The sequence below is a fragment of the Hoplias malabaricus genome, chromosome 2 (genome assembly GCF_029633855.1).
Source record: "Hoplias malabaricus isolate fHopMal1 chromosome 2, fHopMal1.hap1, whole genome shotgun sequence".
NCBI classification, from domain to species: domain Eukaryota; kingdom Metazoa; phylum Chordata; class Actinopteri; order Characiformes; family Erythrinidae; genus Hoplias; species Hoplias malabaricus.
In genome coordinates, this window is record NC_089801.1 from 24,539,021 (window position 1) to 24,558,670 (window position 19,650).

Sequence of the window (19,650 nt, forward strand, 5' to 3'; positions counted from 1 at the left end):
TAATTATGTTAAGCAATTCTATACAGAATGTGTAGGATACAGTCATACCAAGAATATATGTGTAACAGAGAAGGAGAATAAATGTGTGTGTTTTTCTTTGTGGATTGGTACTTACTGGTAGGGGCTCCACATAAAGTATGAGGAAGTGTAGAGACAGTGAAAGAATAATGGCCCCCAAAAGCCAAATATTAACCCAGGGAGGCATCCTCAACAGAGACTGGTTCTCTGAGAGACTAAGAGAAAACAGGACAGTAATTAACAGGTGAGCATACACACATACACGGGTGTTTTGGTCCTGATACTAACTCTTGCACGCCAATGACTGCATTAAAATATATATATATATATTTCTGTATTATTGCAGAACCACTCTTGTATGAGGACTGAACAGGAGCTCTGTCTGTGTGTGTGAGTGAGAGAGTGCAAGAGAGAGAAGCCAGTGAGTCATTGAATAGATATTTCAGCATAAACAAAAAAAAATTAATTTACATGGTGTAAGAAACTTGCCACTTCACATATTTTCCTGTGATAAAATCGCAGTAAAACACACCATCCCAAGGCTTAACATTAATAAAAAATAAATAAAAACTAATTCAAACTGTTCATCCACTGAGTCAGCACAGTCTCCACAGAAACACTGCCCACCTGTTAAGTGCATTGAACATCTCTATGGTGACGAGCACAGAGAGGGCCATGGTGGTGGGGTAACGTGACTCAAACACCTCACAGTCAATGCCCTGGAACATGGGGTTATCCTCTGTACACTGCATGAAGTGCCTCTGCACAGAAACAAAGACCAATGATTTGTGAGACCAGCTTACATCTGCTATACACAGCACTCTGTGTCCACCACAATTTGGGAAATGTCCTGCTTAAGTACAACTTATTCAACTAATGTTGTACTTGCCAGGTTTGAGTAGAAGAATGGACACTTACCCTTACTGCATTACACTAAAGAACATGACCTCAAAATTATGTATAGTTGTGTGACAGAGTTTGCATGTTTTGTGGATTTTGTAAGAAAAGCAATGATTCTACATCCTCTACAGGGAGAGCGATAGAAATCAATGATATAATATGTAGTAAAATCAATCCTTTTATTATGGTAGGTCTAAATACAGCCTAAGCAAAAATAACCTAATAAGTGATGATGTACTTTTGACTCACCAGCTGGTAGAAAGACACCTGGGGACCCTGGTCATCAAACAGGTACCACCAGGTGGCAGCACCCACAGTGCCTAATCCCACATAACCTGAGGAATATGGAGAAAACAGCAACCGTGAGAATTTTGGGCCAGTAAATGTCCTTTCACTTATCAGACATGGCATGTGGCGTTATAATAAGTATCTTTCATATTAATATGACATGTATGGTGGTGAAATTAATTGCTGTAACAGTAAATATTGTTTGATTCCATTAGTAGCATTATCATATACTCAATAAAACCTCAAATTCATTTTTGACCAATATCTAAATGTATGCTCTTTGTACCCAATGTGTGAATGTGAAACATATTCAGTTCCATTAGATAGATACCACATTTACATTTTACATCATGCAACATGCATGCAGCTAGTTAAAGGACTTGTATGTGGACATCTGTTCCAACATTTCTTCTCACATTCATGGTCTTAATAGCTAGATAGCATTACTTTTTCTCTGAATGTGAACACCTATGTTAGCGATGGATGTTAAATATATAAATCCTCTACAAAGATAAGATAAAGTCTATAAATATCTGGACAAATAATGAACAACAGGACATGATTCACACATGTCAGGCCTTGCTCACCTCCGATGGCGAGGTATCTGAAGAAGAGCCAGCCAGAGATGAGAGGCTCTTTGGGGTTGCGGGGGGGCTTGTCCATGATGTCCAGGTCTGGAGGGTTGAATCCCAGTGCAGTGGCAGGGAGACCATCTGTCACCAGATTTACCCACAGCAGCTGAACTGGGATCAGAGCTTCAGGAAGCCCCAGAATCGCAGTCAGGAAGATGCTGCAAGGGGCAAAAAGCAAACAGAGACATATGTTACTAGAACTGAGGCACATTAACAGATAATAAAAAAATATAATAAATAAATAAAAAATAATAAACAGCACTTAATGCATTTATAAATTACATATATTTACATCTTTCTACTTAATACTTTACACATGAAAGTGCATAGGAAGATTGATTTAAATATAAATAACATATTTGGCACAAATAACTCAGCACTTGTTCATTACAATTAAAAAAAAAGTGTGTTCCCAGTACAAGGTGTGTTAACTTATATTTCATTTAGGAAATTGGTAAGATTTTGTAATTATATTTTGACTAGGTGTATTATAATATTTACATAACACTGTATATAACCGTTTCCATACCACTTTTGAACATTAATGTAGGCAACAATAGATTTGTTAGATGTAATAAATGGAAACCAATCGGAGTTTGGTCTGAATTTTGATTGAATTAAACTTTCAATTACGTTCAAGCTCAACACAAATCATGTTAAACTGGACTCTGGGTGCCCCTGGATGGTCAGATGTGGGTCTGTGTGACGCACCAGACAACTTCTCCCACGTTGGAAGAGATGAGGTAGCGGATGAACTGCTTCATGTTGTTGTAGATGGCTCTGCCCTCCTCCACCGCAGCCACGATGGTGGAAAAGTTATCATCTGACAGCACCATCTCTGACGCAGACTTAGCCACAGCCGTCCCAGAGCCCATTGCAATTCCAATCTCAGCTTTCTTAAGAGCAGGAGCATCATTCACACCATCACCAGTCTGAGAGAGAGAGAGAGAGAGGTATAAGGTATAACTATTTAACAGACAGCACAGAAATGCAACACTCCAGAGAAAACTTGTTTAAAGCAGAGGGGCCACTTGTCTCTTTTGAGGAACAGAGCAAACTGGCTTTTCACACTTTTGTAAACACAGCATTTAGATTAAATCCCTGTTCAAATACAAGACAGGACAAAGAGAAGTAGATGGCTGAGAGAAATAAAGCCTATTATTATAGCACAGAAATAAACACACTTTTGTGATCAAAATGATCCAACCCCCGTTGCAAATTAGGTGTATTAGCAAAATTTGCAAACTTTTAGTTGTTAGCATTAAAACAGTCAAACAAGAACATTTAAATAGCTCAACACAGCTAATATAACAAGTGGTTTCTCCAAATTTTTTCTCCAAAAAACACAAAATGCAGTTGAGCTCTTTAAATGCTTCTGCTTTGACTGCAGCAAACAGGTGAAAGTTTGTCATAAACATAATTTGCCATAGAGAAATGATATTAAATATTATTGATTGAAACTGTATACTTATGGACACATAAACAGGATTGGAAACTGCTTAAAATCACACATTCAGTGACAATGGCATTTGTGGGTTAGTGAAGTACGTAGATAAAACACCACAGTAACTGTTACTCATGTGACTGACCGTGAATACAGTGATCGGCTGTGGTCGATAACAAATCAAGAAGGATATTATAGTATGGTCAAAGTGTATTAACCCCACAATATAAAGACACATGGAGCTTTGAGAATGGGTTAAAAAAACAGATATATGTAAAATATGATAGAGTGGTCTCTTCCAAAAGGGCACAGAATGGTCTGATAAGTATGACATAAACACTTCTCCTCATATCCTCTTGTGATATTAGTATTCTCATGTTCTTCTAAAATTAAGAATCCACTAAGCGTGTTAGACAGAAAATCCTGCCAAACACAGTCTGGTGCAGGGGTACACACACACACACAACAATGACATGGTCTGATAGCTGTTGTAAGTGAACAGCAGCACTGAAGGCACTACTGACTGTCTATGTGAAAGCAAAGCCTGCTGGGAACTGTAGAAACAGAGCCATGCTGGGAAGAGAATTCAATGGGCCATGCTGTGATTTTAGCCTCAGAGACCTGCTAGAGCTGCTGTTCCAATACATCTTATAAAAACCAAAGACAGCAGTGTTCAGTAAGAACAAACTCCAGTTTTCCAGCTAATTATGAACCTTTATTACTTTAAAATTTCCAGGGCTATAACTGTTTCAGACTGAACAGACATTTGTGAAGGTGAACGTGTGAGGAAGAAAGTGTGTTATAAAAACACACACAATTATATATTAAAGTGGGTTTTTAGCATATCACCAATTTTTGTACTTAGATTTTCACAAATTCTTGTCGTATGATCGAAGCTTCATGAATGCAGCTATCACTGCTCTCCACCAAAGATACTAAGCCTTATACCTCCAGTGCTAAACTAAAATAGTCAACATGTCTTATACGATCGGCTGCACTTAGGTTTTATTTGCTCTTTTTATTTGCCAAACTGTAGTTCTGTGTGAATTTCTCTCACCATGGCTGTGATCTCATCAAAAGACTGCAGGTAGCCCACGATCTTGGACTTGTGGGCGGGTTCAACACGGGCGAAACACCGTGCCCGTTTCACAGCCTCCCTCTGGGCCTCAGAGGACAAGTCATCAAACTCTCGGCCTGTGTAGGCCTTCCCATCCACATCCTCGTCCTCGCCGAAGATGCCAATGCGTCTGCAGATGGCCACAGCTGTACCTTTGTTGTCACCAGTGATCATGATGACCCGTATGCCTGCCTCACTGCAGAGCTTCACAGAGCCTATCACCTCCTTCCTCGGTGGGTCCAACATGCCCACGCAGCCCACAAACGTCAGGTCAGACTACACACACACACACACACACACACAAATATACACAATTATACACAATTCATTGTAATAATTGCAATTTTTTCTAGTGTTATATAGTGCTCTTACTGGTAAAAACACATTTACTGCCATAAACTGTCATGCCAAAACATGAAGATTATTCATTCATTCATTCATTTTCTGTAACCCTTATCCAGTTCAGGGTCGCGGTGGGTACAGAGCCTACCTGGAATGACTGGGCGCAAGGCAGGAACACTCCCTGGAGGAGGCGCCAGTCCTTTACAGGGCGACACACACTCACACACTCACAGCTACAGACACTTTTCTCATCTTACTTATTCTGTAAAATCAGATCTGTCTTTTTTTTGTAATCAAGATTTACATATTTAACTGAAATATTATTTTCTACATATTTATCCAATCTCTAATTATCCACTCATTCACCTCATATTCAGAGAACTTGGTAGCGTTCTCCAGGTCCATGTCCTGTTTCTGAGGGGGTACGTCTCTCGTGGCCAGTGCCAGGCAGCGCAGTGTGTCTTTCCCTGTGCCCCAATCTCTGATCGTCCCCATCAGCTCTTCCTTCACAGCTCTGCTCAGTTCCACCTTATCTGAGCCCACCCGCACATGTGAGCAACGTTCAATCACACTCTCTGGAGCCCCCTGTCAGAGAGAGAGAGAGAGTGAGAGAGAGAGAATGAAGATCAGTACAGACAAAAGAGTGGAATATAATAAGATATTCTGATAGCCTGAATATAAACTTCAGAACATCATACGTCATTATTCATAAGGTTAGATGACCCGTATATTACACTACAACACCTAAAGCATTTAATGACAGCTGTCATAGACCCACATTAATATTTATAAATTCATATTCTATCTGAATTACCCTGTATATTTCATACTGTGCATATGTAACATTTTAAATAATCACTTTTGAACTTTCTGGCATCTCTGTCCAACTCTTTTCTATACATAATTAAACACACAGACACACAAGCACACACACACACACACACACACATATACATACATACATATACACATATATATATATATATATATATATACATATATATATATATATATATATATATATATATATATATATATATATATATATATATATATATATATATATATATATATATATATATATATTACCTCCAAAGCCCGCTCTCCACTGCACAAATTGTAAGATGCAGTATTACCATGACAGATATTTGAAAATAATACTGTATTCTAGATCTGGTTAGAGGCTAACTGCATTTCACTAGCTTCTACTAATGAAATTTCACTAGTTCAATACAATCAAAATGTATGTGAGCTGTTATGAAAGGCTTATGTAGACGCAATGTGGCTTTTCAAACACACCAAATGCCAAATGCTGGTATAAAACAAAGCAATGTTCTGTGCAGTTGTGTAACTGCATTCTCCGGAGTGGTGGAGCAGCATGTAATACCTGGAGGGACATTTCTGATTCAGAACTAATCACCCACCATCAGCACCTGACGTCACTAATGCTCTTGTTACTGAAAACATGCAACATCTGAATAAAGAAGTTCAATCTCCTTATTAATGCTCTTGATTTAAGAACAAATGCTGGATGAGGAAGTGTCTTTTATGAACATATAATGACAACATTTTCACATAGTAAACATTATACATGTATAATAATGCTAAATGGGTAAAACTGAAAGGGCTTGCTTTAACCATCAGTGGAGGATAGAGGATTGTACCTTGACAAACATCTTGCTCTTGGCGCCTGTTTTAGTGGGTGTGCAGTACACAGACATAGATTTTCGGTCTCGAGAAAACTCCAGAGTGAACTCCTTCTTCATCAGCTGCCTGATAACCTAAGAAAAGGAGAGGGAGAACGAGACATAGAGAGGACAGAACAGAGAGTTGAAAGAATATTGTGCCAGTGGGTTGTGTGTGTCACTCTCAGCTGTCCTCTAAGGTGAGCTGCAGACAGACTTGTTTGTATCCCACTTGTCAAGCTCAGGTGGTGAGCTCTTGGCACAAACACAAACACAAGCACACACCCAAAGTCCATGGTTTAAGGGGACATTACATTGATTTCCATTGATTTTGCTGCCACATACCCTTACCTTAACTATAACTTCTACCCTAACCCTAACCTTAACACATCCTCTCTTTAAAATGGAATGATTTACGCTCATGGGGAATTGATTTATGTCCCCATAAGAACAAAGTCCCCACACTGTGAATGAGTAAACAGATCTTGGTCCCCACAACATAATAAATATTTACACAACACACACACACACACACAGATGAATAAGCTGGCACTGACAGACTGTATTCCATGCTGCAGCAGTTCCCTCAACCCTGTTTGGCTTTAATACGCCACCAGACTCTGTCAAGACCAGAAGTCATGGAAATATTGCAGTTAAATATACTGGAAATCCCGGGTGCATTTTCTTAATTTAGCCTAGATGCTCAAGCAGGACCTTTTATTTTGCTTAAAGGAACACTTCAGCATTTTCCTAACCTACTTTCTATCTGCTGCTTCTCTGGCATATGCCTGATCAACGTCGGTTTCCCGTTTGTGCTACTTGCAACATTTCTAGTACCACTGAATACAGGCGAATAAAAATGTATTTACGGCCCTGTTTCTAGCACCTGTTAGAAAAGCTGAAAGTAGGACAATGTTTATTTACATCCCTTTTTAAACATTACAAACACAGAAAGTTGCAACAAACACAAATAAAATATTGTAGCAACATTGTTGAGAGAAATGTTAATCATAATTCATATTAAAACCTTAAGCAGAAAACTAGCACATATTTTTCTGTGAGCAATGGGATGTCTATGAATCACCACTGTTTCTTTTCGAACTGCTGCTAACTCAACACCACTGCATGGGCTAAACACGCTTGTAGAAGAACACCAACTTCCCAGTACTCTTCTGTCAGCTAAAGGACATGGATTGGCAAGCATCATGGTCATGGTAAGTTACAGTGGGAGAGACAGAGGACCTTACCCTCCCAGAGAGAGTGAGGCCAGTTATCCTGTATATGTATGTTTGTTAACAAAACCTGTCATTTTACTCAGCGGTACCAAAATTTTACTTATAATTTAAATAAGGGAATATACAATATGCAAATCATGGTTGTTTTTTAGTACTTAAAACACTTTGAAAAGTTTGGAAGTTGCTTCAGCATCTAAATAAGTAAGTCTAAACCTAGATAAGTAAAAGTGACTGAGCTGTGGTTTCAGCGTTCTCTTTCCCTGCCACTAGGTGGCAGGATAACTAAGACTTCAGCACTGATCATATTGACCAACTTCTGATGAAAGCACATCACACTCTTGCTCAGAAAAAGCACTTGACTGATTTCCAGATAATAGTCCTAATGCAAATAAAAACAAAAGGATCTTTTTTCCCTAAACACCACCGGAGCACTATAAAGCTGTCTGTGTCCAAACTAATTTTGGCTTGCCTTTGACGTCAGCACGCGTTACATGTGTGTTTATACTGTCCTGCTCTGTCTATACAGTGAGAAAGATCCTCATCAAATCAGCGCAAAAAGGAGAGAGCACTTCTATCCTTTTCTGTCTCCTTGCTGGAGAGCTGAGTGCAGAGTTTAGCTGAGTTCAGCTAACCTCTTCATAAACTCGCTCGCTTGTCTAAATATTATGCTTTGCCTCAGGGAGTTTGTGTCACTGAAGGTTTTTTCCTGCCATTCGTTGTTCCTTTTTTTTGAGAGGAAAGGGATTTGCATGCCCTTCATTTGGAGGGGTCAGTGGAAAAACGACAGAGCCGCTGGTCATTCACTCTTTCTCAGGAACATGCTCCCTCGCATCCTCAGGGAAATGTATGAAGAGTGGAATGGAGGGGAGTCCACAAGGGGACCAGTGTCCCAGAAAAAATCTATGTTTCTCGCCATCTCTGTAGTTAGAGTAAGCTAGGCCCCATGTATAAAAAAAATTAGGGCTCACATGATAATATAAATAGAAATTGAAACCTCCTGGTCTGCTGTGGTCTTTGATCTTTGTGATATATTGACAAATGCATGTCACAAGCATTTTATTGAGACTCGTGGAAAGATTCGTGGAAATGGGGAAGAATATGACACTTTTAGCATTAACTTCAGAACAGACACTAAGTGAAAATTAATCATATCATTTAAGGTATTACAGCTACAGATTTAACAACGTAAACTGATTTTTATGATAACAACTTCACAAAACGTCTGCATATGCTTTAAAAGGTACTGTAGTTCTTCACAAACACCAATGTAATATCATTTCCTCTGGTTTGTGCCCTGATCTCCTTCCAATCCTTCTGTTTTAGTAGCTGTACTCCCTGTCCATCTTCTATCACTGCAGGGGCCTTTCATCCCTCCCCTGCTTTTGTCAATTTGCAGTTCATCAGTCGGTGTCTAGAAATTATACCTTCTACTCTTCAGGTTTATCACTCTATAAATTTCCTCTACTCATGCGATCCATCTTTATGGCTATCTACTGATCTAGCCCACTCTTTCTCTTCTTACCGAGTTGCATGCTCCTGCCCTCTCCACTTTGCTGAGGCCAGACAGGTCAGTCTTAAAGACGTTCATCTTCTCCACTAGAGTGGTCAGCGCTGTTTCTGTGGCCTCCCCCACCTTCTCATAAACACCTTTAGCCTGAGGACAACACAAGGGACATGGTTATATATGAGTGAGTTACACACACACACACACACACACACACACACACACACACACACACACGGATGCCAAGCCAAGTTTCCATAATGAAAAAGAAGCTGTATTCTTTGAGATGAGAGGGCTGATATCACTCATCCTGCATGGAAACAGAGGAAAATCAAGATAATAGTAGTGGAAGATGTTATGGAAGATGTCTTGGAGTCCAAGGTAGAGATTTTCCTTTTCTAAGTATTTGTCTGAATAAAGAATCAATCTGAGAAGCCACATGTTATTCTTAAAAAATTCATTCGATTGAAGGTCTTTACAAACCATTAACAAGCTATTCAATCTTTCAAATTATAAAAAATGGTTAATATTAAAGTGATATTTTGAACAACACAGCAAAGTTAGTAAAGTGCCATATATAATATTCATAATTTTAACATATTTTTGTCCAAACATTACAAGTTTTAATGAAAATTAGACCCCACAATGTCACTTTGGTCCTTAGTAATCTTCTACCTTTTGTCACTGAAGAAGGACTCAGTGTTAACTCTGAGATTCACAGAAGAGAATTAGTATTCCCATCAAAATACAGGATGGTGAACTGCAAATATTGTACATAATTACAATCGAAATTGGGGCCGCCATGACTAGACTGTGAGATTATTAAAAGACTTATTAAACACACTACACAAACCATGATGATCTTGTAAGGTTTGTTTAAGATAAGCCTGAAACTGTGGTATATTTTGCTATTGTAAGGAATGAGAAATCAGCATCACATTATTGTAGCAGTGTGGGAGAGTCAACACAATTAATTTGATGTCAAAACTTGGTACTTACAAAATGTACAAAGGCATGTGGGTTCAGTGAGAGAATCCCAAAATTCCAAATAGAATCGCCTTAGAAAACACTGAACATAGAATTATATGCACTGGAGCAGCTGCAAATGAGCTTTACATTACCATGCTCAATGCATAGCAGCAGCTAGAGGCATTCAGACCTCTGTGTTCTGGCAGTGCATCCTCTAGAGTGGGAGTTCTCTGGAGGAGAGGTGGAGTGGCAATTTGGATCCAGAAGTAAACCAACCAGATCAGTGCCTAACCACACCTACAGTAAACCCTCCTCGGAAAAAAGCAGAAGCTGCTACTGCAATTGGGTTTAAATCCTTTCAGTATTTGTAAATAAAAAGAGATCCACAAAAATGTACTAATCATAAGTAGATCATATATTTTAAAATTAAAACAAGATGCACAAAATACACATATATTTGCAATTGACACCATGGTCTTTTAAAACTCACAAACATAATTCTTCAGCTAGTCTTTTGTGAAGCGCTTCTAACCTGCCTTCATTTGTGGATTTCAGGAACACTCCATATGCCAAATAGTTTTTTTTAATTTGCTTCTTTGGGTGTGTGTGTGTGTGTATTGCAAAATTGTGTGCATCTCTTTATTCATATATGTGGATCTTACTTTGTAAACCATGTCATGTCTACAGTGTCATCATATATTTGTGGATAATGTGTTATTTACAAATAAAAAGAAAAATAACCTTATAATTTAAATTGCAATTTGTCTAAGAGAAAAACTATGTATTAATATATTGCATATGTGTGTATATGTTACAGCTCCAACAAAACCCAAGTGACCAACAACTCTAGCTGCTGTAGCATCACCTGATACGCAGTAAATATGCAGTACTTTTATGTCAATATGAAAAATGTGACTTGTTGGCTTAATTTGGCTACACAAACACTAAAGCAGGATGTAACAATCTTCAAGGCCTGTTTTAACCCGCACTGTCCAAGGCTGCACCTGCACACATGGAACAAACATACACACCTACAAACCCACCCACCCAACACACACACACACACACTGTTGTGTAACGTAGCTGTACTGATGCCATGGTGACGACAGTGAGGTGAGAAATGCAAGCCAAACTGGCAAAACAAGTTGGGGGCTAAGAGCAAGTGGAGAGGTGCATAGTGGGTGTGTGTGGGTGCGTGAAGTCCATAAGTGTTAACACCTTCACTATGTGGGATGGGATCACTTTGTTTTTTTTGTGTGAAGTGTATTAGAGTGCATTTAACGATGTTCACTTTTGGTAGGTTGTATATGAATTACAAAGTTTCAAATAGCAGCTAACACAATGTGTATGCATGTAGTGTGCATACTTGTTCTTTAACATTACATGTTAGCACTGTTACATTCTTACACAGCCAGCAGCTACAAAACCATCCCTTAAAAAACACTGGGCCCAAAGTATTATTACACACTTCTATAACCTAGGAATAGACCCATCAGTTTTCTTAGTATGTAATAAGCCTGGTATATAACTAGGAGTTTGATTTAGTTAAGCTGATGCTGTTTAAGAAATACTAAATTAGAACAGCAACAATCTGTCAGCTGCTCTTAAAGACAGATTTGTAAACTATTCTTCATTCAAATAAAGTACAAAAGTACATCAAGGTTTCTGTAAAATTATTTGCAGTTTCCCTCTTATTGTAGCGCACATATGTAAAAAAAAAAAAAAAAAACAAAAAAAAAAACTGGTAATCATTCATTCATTATCTGTAACCGCTCATCCAATCCAGGGTCGTGGTGGGTCCAGAGCCTACCTGGAATCACTGGGTGCAAGACAGGAACACACCCTTGAGGGGGCGCTAGTCCTTCACAGGGCAATACACACTCACACATTCACTCACACCTATGGACACTTTTGAGTCGCCAATCCACCTACCAACGTGTGTTTTTGGACTGTGGGAGGAAACCAGAGCACCCGGAGGAAACCCACGCGGACACAGGGAGAACACACCAACTCCTCACAGACAGTCACCCGGAGCGGGACTCGAACCCACAACCTCCAGGCCCCTGGAGCTGTGTGACTGCGAAACTACCTGCTGTACCACGGTGCCTCCCAAAACTAGTAATAATTATCATTAACATTAAACCTTAACTGAATACAAATAAATAATAATCCTGTAGGAGTTAACAATTTTTATTTAAACCATTGCGGTCACTGAATACAATCTGTTCTAAACATTGACATTCAAATAGCATTTGTAAATGGGTATTTTTTTAACACACATTTACTGACCTCATTATAGTCCAGGGAGGAGTCATTACACATAGAGCAGATAGTAGCCAGTTCAAGAAGTCCATCGTAGTCTCCACACTGTACTGGCTTATTGCCTTTCAGCCTGGGAGGACAGAAGCAGAAACACAATGTCAGAGCCCAAGCAAAAGCCCAGACAGGCCAATTAGCCTTAATAGGGGAAAATGACAAAAAAATGCAGGAAAAAAAAAACAACTAGCCAGCTTTTCTTACATGCTGGCGTTTAGTAAAGGATCAAGAGGTAGCTCTCTCTCTCTCTCTGTGTGCGAGTGTGTGTATGTGTGCTTACACTTGTCCTTCTGGAGCGTAGGTTGAGCCAGTGATGGTGAACTCATGGAGTGAAGAGCTGGTGCTGTCCACCCTAGCCACCACAAACATCTGGTATGACAGAGAGTAACAGAGAACAATACTTTAGGATAAACAATGACAACGTCTTTCTAAGGTACATTGTTTTTTAGCTATGAATATCCCAAAGAAGTTAAAGATAAAATGCCATGCTATGTTTGCAACCACAACATTTTAACTATATTCCATTCTATTGTGTCTCATTTTAACAAACACCAAATATAAAATATTTTATATACCTTTTATAAATAAACAATGGCTCACAGTTGCACTGAAGCCATTATTTCTTCTATGACCACTGTCAAGAATTAAACCTGCAGTTTATCTATGTTTTCAATGAGGGATTTACACTCAAAACATGAGAACACCAGACAGAATATTAGCTGAAAGGCTAACGTGAGTTCAGATATCTATATTTTGTCATTGTCTCAAAATCTCAATTTATGCTGATTTTTAGTTTTCTACATCATTTGAACACAGCTGTCCTTCACACGTAGTGAAAATTCCATAATGAGGGGACCAATGTAAACGCTCCAAAATTACTTGGAACTTAACCTCCACTGAAAGTTAAGAAGGTTTGTTCTTTCTTCTGTAAGTTACTATTCTGGAAATACATGTTTATCTTTGTACAGAAATTATATTCACACGAACTCCGCCTTAGGTCCTCCAAAATAGTTTCAGATGTGTGGGGAATACTAAAATAACATATTTATTTCCAAAATAAACAGTGAAAGGTGAAAAAGGAACATGTTTATTTGGTACAATCACAAAACATGAGGAAGTTGTAAATCCTGAATAAAGAAAAAATAACAAGTAAATAAATGAGGAAGTGACAAAGCCTGGAAAAAACAAAACATTAAAAAAAAAAAAAAAAGAAAAAAAAAGTGAGTGTTGGGTTCATCCAATCCAAACAGGGATTTCCCTCCTCTAACAACCAATCAGAAGTAGAGGAGTGATGTCATCGTTTTTTCCAGGAACTGAGAGATTTCCTGAGTTCACTAGCCTGGCATGAGCCCCAGCCTGTCTGCGCTCGCACAAGCACACACACACGCACACGCACACAGATTCATACACATATATACATAAACGCTCTTATAATTATCAATTTGGGTTAAGTGTGTATCATAACATTTATGAAAGGAGAAGCAGATGGAAACTTGTGGAGTTGTATGGCTCCATTGTTTTGGACTTGTCCGTGTTTTTACTTATAAGCCGCTAACACACACACACACACACACACACACAACAGCTTTGTCGACAAATGCCAAGACAACAAGGCCCATAACTTTTAACCCCATACACCCTGGATATTAACTTGGAAATCTGCTGCTTTGACAGTCTCAAACAGTGATCTCCCAGCAGAGCAGATCTAAGAATAACCACTGTGAATAAAAGAATGGATCGAACATACTGATGAAACCTTGGGAACCCATGCGTATTTAAGTTGCTTATGTAATTCTCTACACTTTCTGAAACCTCTGAAAACACTTAGACTAGCCATCAGAACATTTCTGCTAGGATTTAAAGGCATATAACCATGAGAACATTAGGGAGGTCATATACTGATTTGGATCACCAAAAGCCACTCCCATTCATCTCAGACCTACTGGAATCCTATAGAGAATACACTGCTAGGGGTTGTATACCCTTCTAACCTGCACTTGGCACTGTTCATGTTCATGCTTGTATGCAGCTACTCCAGACTGTTCCACTGCATTTTATTCTTGTTGTAGAGATTAAACAAACTGTGTGTGCGCAACTGTACACCTGTGTCCACAATGCATTGACTTAAAGTGGCTGAATTCTCCGGTCTCTGTAGAGTGTACACACTCGTGGACACAAAATGTTAAAAAGTAAACCAACTCTGGGGCAAATTCCTTTTAAGGACGCTGAGTTGTAAAATGCAGAAGGTGATTTGAAAGCCATTTTGCGCACACACACACACGCGCGCAAAGGCAATAACATTCCCCCTTGGTCCTTCTTCACTCAGTCCAAGGCTCAATTAAAATTGCCTGATTAAAGAATTAACGAAGCAGTCGAGCAGTAAAACTTTTGAGTCCCTCAGTGCCTGAATGTCCTGCTTTAACACACACACATACACACACACACCTTTCCTACAGCTAAGCTTACACTGCAATTTGTAAGACTGAAAATATCCCACTGCCTGTAAACTAAAAACATTGGCACTGTTAAAGAAACACAAAATGTGTTCTCCATTCAGAGATGTCTCATAAACTTACACTAACTGCTTTAGAAACAATAAAATTCATTGCTTAATTAATTCCTAAATGCAAATGATGAAAAAAAAAAATACAGTATATTTCTGACATAGATATACACATAAAACTCCAACATCAAACACACTATCTGTTTCTGTATTGATTTGTCCACTCTACTTTGGCACAATCCTGGTTCTTTTATTCATCCATCTTCTAATCTAAAAAACGACCAGTTACATCTTTCCAATGGTGTTAATGACAATGTTTCCTTCAAAGACACAGTAACTTTCATACATACAACTTCCAAACACACCTTTGCCCATTATGAGATATTCACAGTGTAAAGAGCAGATGGTGTGTACATATTCTAAACACAGGAGAAAAACAAAAGACCTTTCCTAACGTTTAATGTAATGCTGTCTGTTAGGGTAAAACTTCTTGACAGTGTAGATGAGAAGAGATTCAAATTATGTTAAAGAGGCAAATAAAACCTGTTTTGTGGGGGTCCTGACCTTTGGAGAACAGGGAGATTGAAGCACCATATAGTGCTCCTGTATGATCAGTGGAGCTGATGAACTGGACAATGAGTGTAGATACACTGAATGTGTGTGTGTGTGTGTGTGTGTGTGTGTGTGTGTGTGTGTGTAAGTAAAATAATCATGTCCACCCCAAAATGATAATTTGTCTCTGAGGTCTTGGTTTAGCCATGTTGCTGTGGGTCGTTATAGCAACAGATGCCCGGGTGCCGGCTAGCGTAGAGTGATATGTAATGATTAGCTGACAGATACGGGTTTGATGAGGCACATGGCAAATAACTGTGCGTGTGTGTGTTTGTACAAGCGTGTACAGAGAATGAGAACAAGCGAAGGACAGAGAAGGTAGGAATTAGAGACAGCAAGAGAGAGAGAGAGAGAGAGAGAGAGAGAGAAAGAGACACTGTGGGCTAGGTCTCACACTCGAGCTGAACTCCCTATGGAGTGGTAATGATGAAAGTTAATGGAGAAAAAGAGAGAAGGCTGTGCAATGGAGCAGAGCCAGTCTCTGGCTATGGGAATACAGCCTGGAGATCTGGAGCAGTGATGGAAATGAATAGCCACTCAAGCACTCACACTGCCATTTACAGCATATTCAACACTATTAAAGGGTAAAGTCTCTCCCTGAGGGCAAGCAAACTTTTTTCGCTGCAAAAGCTCTTTCATTTCAACTCCATTTTAGCATATTGTCTGTTCTCTGCAATTAAGCAATTGAAAACAGATTGTAGAGTCGCTGACTACATGTTTATCTTTTTGCAATAATGTTTATAAGATAAATCACAGACATAATATAAAAAAAAAGCTTATTTTAAGAATGTTTGTACAATTTCATAATAATTAATGAATGTCCCGCAGAAGCTGCACATAAGCCATGCATCAGTTCGAGAGGTATAAAAAGCAGGAGAGCTTTGTGGCTGAATGCCATCAAATCCTCATAGTAATGTTCTAGCATGTAACATAAAGCCTAAACCTAAAGGAGCAGAGATACTGGCACATTATAACTTTTGAGCATAACTTTTGGTGCAAATAACTATAACCATTGTGCGATTACACACACAATCAGTGTCTTGAAGCATCCGTTACAGCCTCTGGCTTCCCTGATGTCAGCAGTTTATCAATGGGGATTTGCAAGAGTGTAAATCAAATACAAAAAGGAAAGCAAGATAAAAACAGGAAGAGAGAGAAGTACGCAGGCATCCCACTGAAGCTGGGCAAAGGAAGAGAGGGAGTGAGGGAGAGGAGGCAATAGAGCCATGAATAGAACACACACACACACACACACACACACACTTGGGATGTGTATTCTAGGCCATGATTTGCCTCAGTTTCAACTATTGCCCAACAATAAGCACAGGGCACATACATGAAATTGTTATTATGTGGGTCATCATATAAAGTATGTCTAATGTATGTACACTAAGATAACCGTGCTCCACCATGCCACTACGCCTGTGGTTCTAAAATGTTTTGTCTGTAGAACCCCAAACCACCCTCAACCACCCCACTAATTTGACAACACACCTACACGACTAATCTCCCTCATGTGTTCAAGATAAATGAATAAATACATAAATGAATGAGTGCAATCTGTGTGTGGGTCAGATATTCAGAGCGTACATGGGCCACGAGCATGCGCACATATACACACACACACACACACACACACACACTTTTTATACACTATCACGTGCAAAATATCAGTCTACGCACATTCCATATACAATAGTCATGCTCAGTGTATTGTAAATATTCTTCAGACATTTTTATAATTATTATATTTTTAAATTGCATTATTTATGTTAATGGTAAGTACTATGTTTTTCTTTGTTATCTCTTGTTATTACTGAGTAATTTACTGTCCCTTTGCTGCTGTAACACTGAATTTCCCCACTGTGGGACTAATAAAATATTATCTCATCTTATTTTATTCTTTCTGATTGTGCAGAGACTCTCCCTTCATTCTCATAGGTTTTATGCACAGCCACCTATAGACACTCAGGTAGAAACAGACCCACTTGTAGATAATGTCTTGAACTTTTAACTTCCGTTTTCTGAAGCCACTTTTCCATTTTATTGCCACCTCAAGCATTCAGCTCAGTTTATTATTTTATCTTTAATAAAGTGTGACAGATCTGAGTTTGGGTCTACATAGCTTTCCATTTCTTTATTTTGGAGGAAATATATAAGGAAACACCCAGTTGTTCATCTCTAGCCGGCTGAAATAGTTTAATAGCAATAGATTTAAAAGTTGATTTAAAGAATATTGTTAAAATAAAGGTCATTTTTTAAAATTTTAACAGAAAAGACAGAAAATCATCTGATAACTCCACCCCCTTTTTTTTGGGTGAGCCACCAAAAGGTCATGCTCCAGAGTTTAAGGACTTCGCTGCTCTATGCGAAGTCTGGGCACAGATGTCTTCCAACATCTAGAATATATTCTTCCCCAACACAGCAGAGGCTGTTGCTGCTGTAAAGGGTGGGGACCAGATTTGGGGTAGAGGTAATACAAGTATGCATATGGCATGTTTTTTCACACAGTGAAATTAGCTTGAGCAAGAATTCACACACACCCACACCTTCACACACACACACACACACACAAAACAGTGCTAGGTTTAGAAAGACAGTAGGTGTGTGAAATGCAGCAGGAGTGCTGGTCTTGGGGCTGGTCAGTGTGTGAGATCAGGGCTAGTCTTGTATCACAGCAAGGCCGAGGTGAGTAAATATTTACACCTACGCTGCGGGATTTTTCCGGAAGGTTCTCGGCACTCGCTGGAGATTAAGCAGCTTTTTCACACAGGGAACTCCCTGCTGTTAAACACAGAAAGGCATGTGAGCACACACACACACACAAACCTCAGAGTGTCGTGACAGGTAGGCAACATTCGCTCCCAAATGAATAAGCATAATGCATGAAAAGTCCACACACACACACACACCTTGTTTTTGTACACTGTGGGGACTGAACATACTTCCTTTTAGTATTATATATAATAAAAAACCAGAGATATGTATCATATAATAGCATGTCTGAAGTCATGTCATTAGTTGTTTTTTTAAACTGTGATATGCTAACTAAACTGTACCGGTGCAGGCTGAGGCCCTGCTGCTCTAGCACCAATGACTAGACAAATGAAGCCTTCTCAATCAGATCCAGCTTTATGTGTCTAGTTCCAAAGATGGCTCCCTTGGTGAAGGTTATTTCTAGACACTGGCAATTTGCTACATTCATTTAAATGTGAAATAGAGCTCTGATGCCTTCAATATCTGTAATATCAGTCACATAAGCACTGGGTGACGCCTCCAGTACACAACACGAGACAGTACTTATGGACAGATTTACGGACAAATCAATGTGCAGCAAATGAACTGCAGCTAATGAAATATTAGCAATATCTAAGTTTCCTGAGAGCCCTCCCTGAAACAAGAAACTATGAGCTGTATTAACATGAACAGAAGGCAACCACTGATATTTTATATTATATAATAATATACACACACATTGGTTGGTATATGCAGCCACAGATATTCTCACTGGATATCTGTCTGATTAAAAAACTGCAAACAACTATCACCTCATGTTCAGGTTCAAGCTAAAATAATGTAATGAATAAGTAATTGTGTCCCCTCATGAAGATATTAATTGATGCATGGTTTAAAAATAAAACAACCTCTATCAATTTCAGGTATATGTGTTTATACACACACAAACCCACGTATGCAATAATCGTTTTCCAAGTCTAACCCTAACTCAACCTAAAGGCTCAAACTGAAATTGTTTGCTTCAGTTGCTTAAAGGAAAAAAAAAAAAAAAAAAAATCTGTGTGTGGGTGCATTATAGCCAAGTACCTTCGATTGGACACAATAAAAACATTAATTTTATTGCTTTTATTATACTCTAAAATAAAAGTATAGTGATCCCTCGTTTTTCGCAGGGGATGCGTTCCAAGAAAAACGAATTTCGAAAAACGAATTTCGGCAAAGTAGAGGAAAGATATATTTTTTTTATGTATTTAACGAGTATTTGGACTTTTAAAACCCTCCCTTTACTATTTACAACCCACACTTTGCATTAAACAGTCATTCTATAATGTTTGTCAGCTGGAACTACA

The 19,650-nt window shown here is 38.8% G+C and overlaps 1 protein-coding gene across 3 annotated transcripts in view; it reads right to left on the reverse strand.

Annotated features, from left to right (window-relative positions):
• Nucleotides 1-19,650, reverse strand: part of atp2a3 (ATPase sarcoplasmic/endoplasmic reticulum Ca2+ transporting 3) — an 82,041-nt gene that overhangs the window by 6,756 nt on the left and 55,635 nt on the right. For all 3 annotated transcript variants that reach the window (XR_010796517.1, XM_066657283.1, XM_066657296.1), the window contains exons 9-19: nt 12,731-12,819; nt 12,424-12,526; nt 9,184-9,315; nt 6,406-6,522; nt 5,108-5,326; nt 4,340-4,675; nt 2,550-2,770; nt 1,794-1,996; nt 1,168-1,253; nt 646-779; nt 116-233 (exon numbers count right to left, since the gene is read on the reverse strand). Coding sequence is in view for 2 of the 3 variants with exons in the window: in XM_066657283.1 (XP_066513380.1) it covers nt 116-233; nt 646-779; nt 1,168-1,253; nt 1,794-1,996; nt 2,550-2,770; nt 4,340-4,675; nt 5,108-5,326; nt 6,406-6,522; nt 9,184-9,315; nt 12,424-12,526; nt 12,731-12,819 (1,758 nt within the window). In the remaining variant the exon portion in view is untranslated. The remainder of the gene's footprint in view (nt 1-115; nt 234-645; nt 780-1,167; nt 1,254-1,793; nt 1,997-2,549; nt 2,771-4,339; nt 4,676-5,107; nt 5,327-6,405; nt 6,523-9,183; nt 9,316-12,423; nt 12,527-12,730; nt 12,820-19,650) is intronic.